Source organism: Cryptomeria japonica, chromosome 9, assembly GCF_030272615.1.
Source record: "Cryptomeria japonica chromosome 9, Sugi_1.0, whole genome shotgun sequence".
NCBI classification, from domain to species: Eukaryota; Viridiplantae; Streptophyta; class Pinopsida; order Cupressales; family Cupressaceae; genus Cryptomeria; species Cryptomeria japonica.
In genome coordinates, this window is record NC_081413.1 from 399,368,010 (window position 1) to 399,371,977 (window position 3,968).

Genomic DNA, 3,968 nt, shown 5'->3' on the forward strand with positions numbered 1-3,968 from the left:
TAAAACTCAAGTGGGTGGAAAGTAAATAGGACAAACTTTCCAAAGATATAAAGTTTTCAAAAAAATGGAGTTCGAATGCTCATTCTATGGCTCCCGGAGTGCAAAAAAGAGACCCCAGTTTGACTAGAAAAAAACACAATCAAATAGAAAAATTGGAAACAAATTCCAACATCATGAGGTCCAACTCGGAACCAGCTTTCTAACACATATTCGTTTTCAAAAAATTGACTTCGTATGCCCAAGATATGGCCAAAAAAGGAACCCCCCATTAAAAAGACAAGAGGGAGGAGGTCCGGTGGCACGAGCCTGGCGGTGGTGGCTAGTGGGCAGCGCTCCGGTGGCTAGCAGGTGGAACGCTGGTGGCTAGGTGGTGGGCGGCGGCGGTGTAGGGAGAGGCTGAGCGACAGGCATAGGGAAAGCGGCGGTCAAGCGGAGGGTTTCTGGTGGGCGACGCGGCACGTTGTGGCGGTCGGCAGTAGGGAGGCCGGTGGGAAACTGCAGCAGTGGGAGTCGGGGAGCGGTGGCTGGTGGGTTGCTGCGGTGGTGGGGGCTTGCGAGGACAGGGGTGCTGCGGTGGGGAGAAGTGTCGCAAGCGGGGCCGGGGAGTAGCTGCGGCAGCAGGGCTGGCGGGGGCCAAAGGGCGTCGATAGGGCCCACTCTGACAGCGGCGGTAGCCTATAGCAAGGTAGGGTGCCCCACAGTACCCTACATACCATGGGGAACCCCCCAAACAAATTTTTTGATTTTTCCAAAAAAACCTTTTTTCGCCCTTTTTAAATAACTTTTTTGATTTTTTATTTTTGTAATTTTTTTCAAAAAATCGGTCTACATGCCGTAAAAAGGCAAAAAAAAATTTATTTTTTTTTTGAATTTTTTTCTTGAACTGCGTGCTAGGGTCGTATGGCTTGGTACTAGAGAAAAAATACTCCCAGAGGCTCAGGAGCCAAAAATGGTCAATTTTTATATGACTATAGGGGTTTTTGAGCCTTCTGAGCACAATGGTGAGGTCCGTTTAGGCCCAAAGTGCTCAGAAAAAAGGCCTATCCCTAAGTGCAAAAGAAAAACTTCCTGAAACCCCAAGTCTGCTTCCAATGCAAAAATTCTCAAAAACAAGAACAGATAGCTGCAGATTTGAAGCTCTGATACCATGTGAGAGTTGAGAAATACAACACCACAGGAGCCCAAATGATCTTTGCAAGCTGAAAAACCTGTTACAAGGAGAAGCAAGGAAGCAAATAACAGATAAAACAAATACACAGAAAATATGCTCAAAAAGATGAGAGCTCAATATTCACCAAAAAATGTGTAATGTGATAATCCTTACAATACAATGAAAAGAATAAACCTCTAATAGGTCAAGAAACCCTAAAAAAGGAAAACCTAGGCTTGCACATAATAATTAATAAAAGAATTAATTATTATGCACCTAAAGTTAGCTTAAGTGTAAAAGAGATAAAGGGAACTTAAATAATTAAACAAATATTGTTTAATTAATCAAGTAAATACCTGAATACTCTAACAGTGTGATGGGTTGGTTGCCATCTCTTTGATAGAGCCTCCAGTTTAGTCTTGTTCTTTGTGAAAACTCATGTCATCTTCAAAAGAGACTAATAGCTTCTATTAACATCCTCCAATTTTTCAATCCCAAGCTTTGCCCTGTGAGCCAATATATATTCAAAGCACAATTCATTTGTCCACATATCTTCTGCAAAGTCTCTTCATTGATTTCTTTCAAATCTTGAATTTCCTTTTCATATTTTTTCTTCTCCTCTTCCCATCCTTGACTATCTTTGGTATGATCTATTGGCTTTGGAGGAGCATGCTTATGTAAGATGATGGTCTTATTCTATGTCATGCCCAAACTTTTGGGCAAAAACGCAATAACAAATTTTATTTTTATTTTTTTTACAACACTAAAATACTAGATGTTCTACGATCAAAAGATGTGATAACTAAATTTGTTTACACTAAAGGTTAACTCATGCATTAATAAGAATGGGTTCCTAAAGATAATCTATTTAACTCAACAATTATAATGTTTACATTTCCGACACTGAAATATTTTACCCTAAGAAGTCTTCACAACTTTATTACTTAATTAGTTAATTTTGCCCAAATAAATCCTCCAATCAATTAAGAGATAATTAATAATCTTTGGTAATATTTAATTATGGTAATATTTAATTATCTCCTAATATTAAAATAATGTTAATACAATCATTTGCTTTAATAATAATTAAATAGGCATTTAATAGAAAACGCCTCCATCGTCCTTAAAGAACTATATTAATTTGATTAAGAAGATTAAATCTTCCTAAAGTTTTAAATCAACCCTTAAAATAAATCAATTAATCAATTATAATTATATTACCCCCTTGGGGATTTATTCGACCATTAAAATTAAATTACCCATTGTGGCGGCCAAAGCCGCCCCTGTGGGTCGCGACCCACAGTGTGACCGGAGCTGCTTTGTGGTTTCTAACCCACAGTGCGGTTGGAGCCACTCTGTGGGTTTTGACCCACAGTGCCTCATGGCACCAAATCTTTGCATCCAATTTTTTTTTCTTGCAAGTTTTTTTTTATACAAATTTTTTTATTATTATTTTTTTAAAACAATATTGATATATAAATATATATTTATTTATATACACATATATATATTATATTTATTTATTTATATATACATATATATATTATATATATGTATATATGTCTATATATATGGCTGTGAAGATATATGTAAATTTTATATGAACCAGAATGTTGAATAAATGTATATTCATATGCATATAGATTTTAACTTCATTGGTTTTTTTTATTTTGTTTTTTTAAAAAGCAACATACATATCTTTTTCTTTTTTTTAAGAACAACTTAGTTTAAAAGGTAAGGCATTAGATTTAACTATATATATATATATATATATATATATATATATATATATATATATATATATATATATATATATATATATATATATATATATATATATATATATATCTGCAACATTCTATTAATTGAGAGTAGGTTATTTTATGATCGGATTAGATTGTTAAAAAACATGTAGTTTTTTTTTTGGAAATAAGAAAGCATAGATTTAATATTTCCTCTAAAATGTGTGTTTTCTTATTTATCCATTATAACAGCAAGATGCAAATATGGAATAAGACTAAGAGTAACTCTAAGAAGTATATTTTTTTTTGTTTAATCTATAATCAGAAATAAAAATTTATTTTCTATTAACGGCTATACAACTAACATAACACATTGTAGAAAAAGATAAGATTAAGTAAAGGATTTGACTTAAATGTTTATCTACCATTTTTCATTTTAACATGCATTTCTTTTCAATAGAATAATAAAACAAAAAACAAGATTAACATTCCTACTCTATTTCAAAGTAATAAATAAATATGTAGGAATGAACCCAAATGCTTCTTTGATTTCTTTGCAATGAATATACTCAAAGTAAATATACATTTTTTTTAATTTTCTTTACATGATAATAAGAAAGTTACAAACTCAAGCCTTTTCATTTCTACAAAAATGAGGACTTGTTACTTGCACATGCTTGACTTTACTCCATCCTTTATTCCCAAAGCAAACCTACAAATAAAGTTTGTAGGTTGTGACCATGGAGGCTCACCTCCCAACCTAGGCTTACATGAAGCCACTGCCGAGCTAGGAGAACCAAGGCTAAACGGGTTACAAACATCTCAAACAACAAAATAAGAAGAAACTCAACAACACTTGAACTCCCAACCCAAGGATAAACAATGTCACCAGGTGACTTTTTTTTTGTGGGGTGAAGGTGGACCAAGTACCTAGAGGAGATCTACAAGGAGAAACCAATGCCTTTACAAGGATACCAAAGTAAGACCATCACAAGTCACATACTTGTCCCAAAATACCCTTATGTCCCCCATGGCATACAAGCACATATCTCCCCTTATGACCCGCTTTGCATTAA

The 3,968-nt window shown here is 34.5% G+C and overlaps 1 protein-coding gene across 1 annotated transcript; it reads right to left on the bottom strand.

Moving 5' to 3' along the window:
• Positions 1–319: 319 nt before the first annotated feature.
• Positions 320–2,533, bottom strand: LOC131858414 (uncharacterized). Its single transcript, XM_059211648.1, has 2 exons — positions 2,410–2,533; positions 320–705 (listed from the first exon to the last, which is right to left on the bottom strand). The coding sequence occupies exons 1-2, from the start codon at positions 2,531–2,533 to the stop codon at positions 320–322; spliced, it is 510 nt and encodes a 169-aa protein (XP_059067631.1).
• Between the last annotated feature and the right edge of the window lie 1,435 nt (positions 2,534–3,968).

What these genes read in the sequence shown, in the direction of transcription:
- LOC131858414 (XM_059211648.1), bottom strand. Translation starts at nt 2,533, where the DNA reads ATGAGGCACTGTGGGTCAAAACCCACAGAGTGGCTCCAACCGCACTGT. An exon ending in GGCTTTGGCCGCCACAATGG is followed by an intron (nt 706 to 2,409) that starts GTAATTTAATTT and finishes CATGGTATGTAG; the next exon opens with GGTACTGTGGGGCACCCTAC.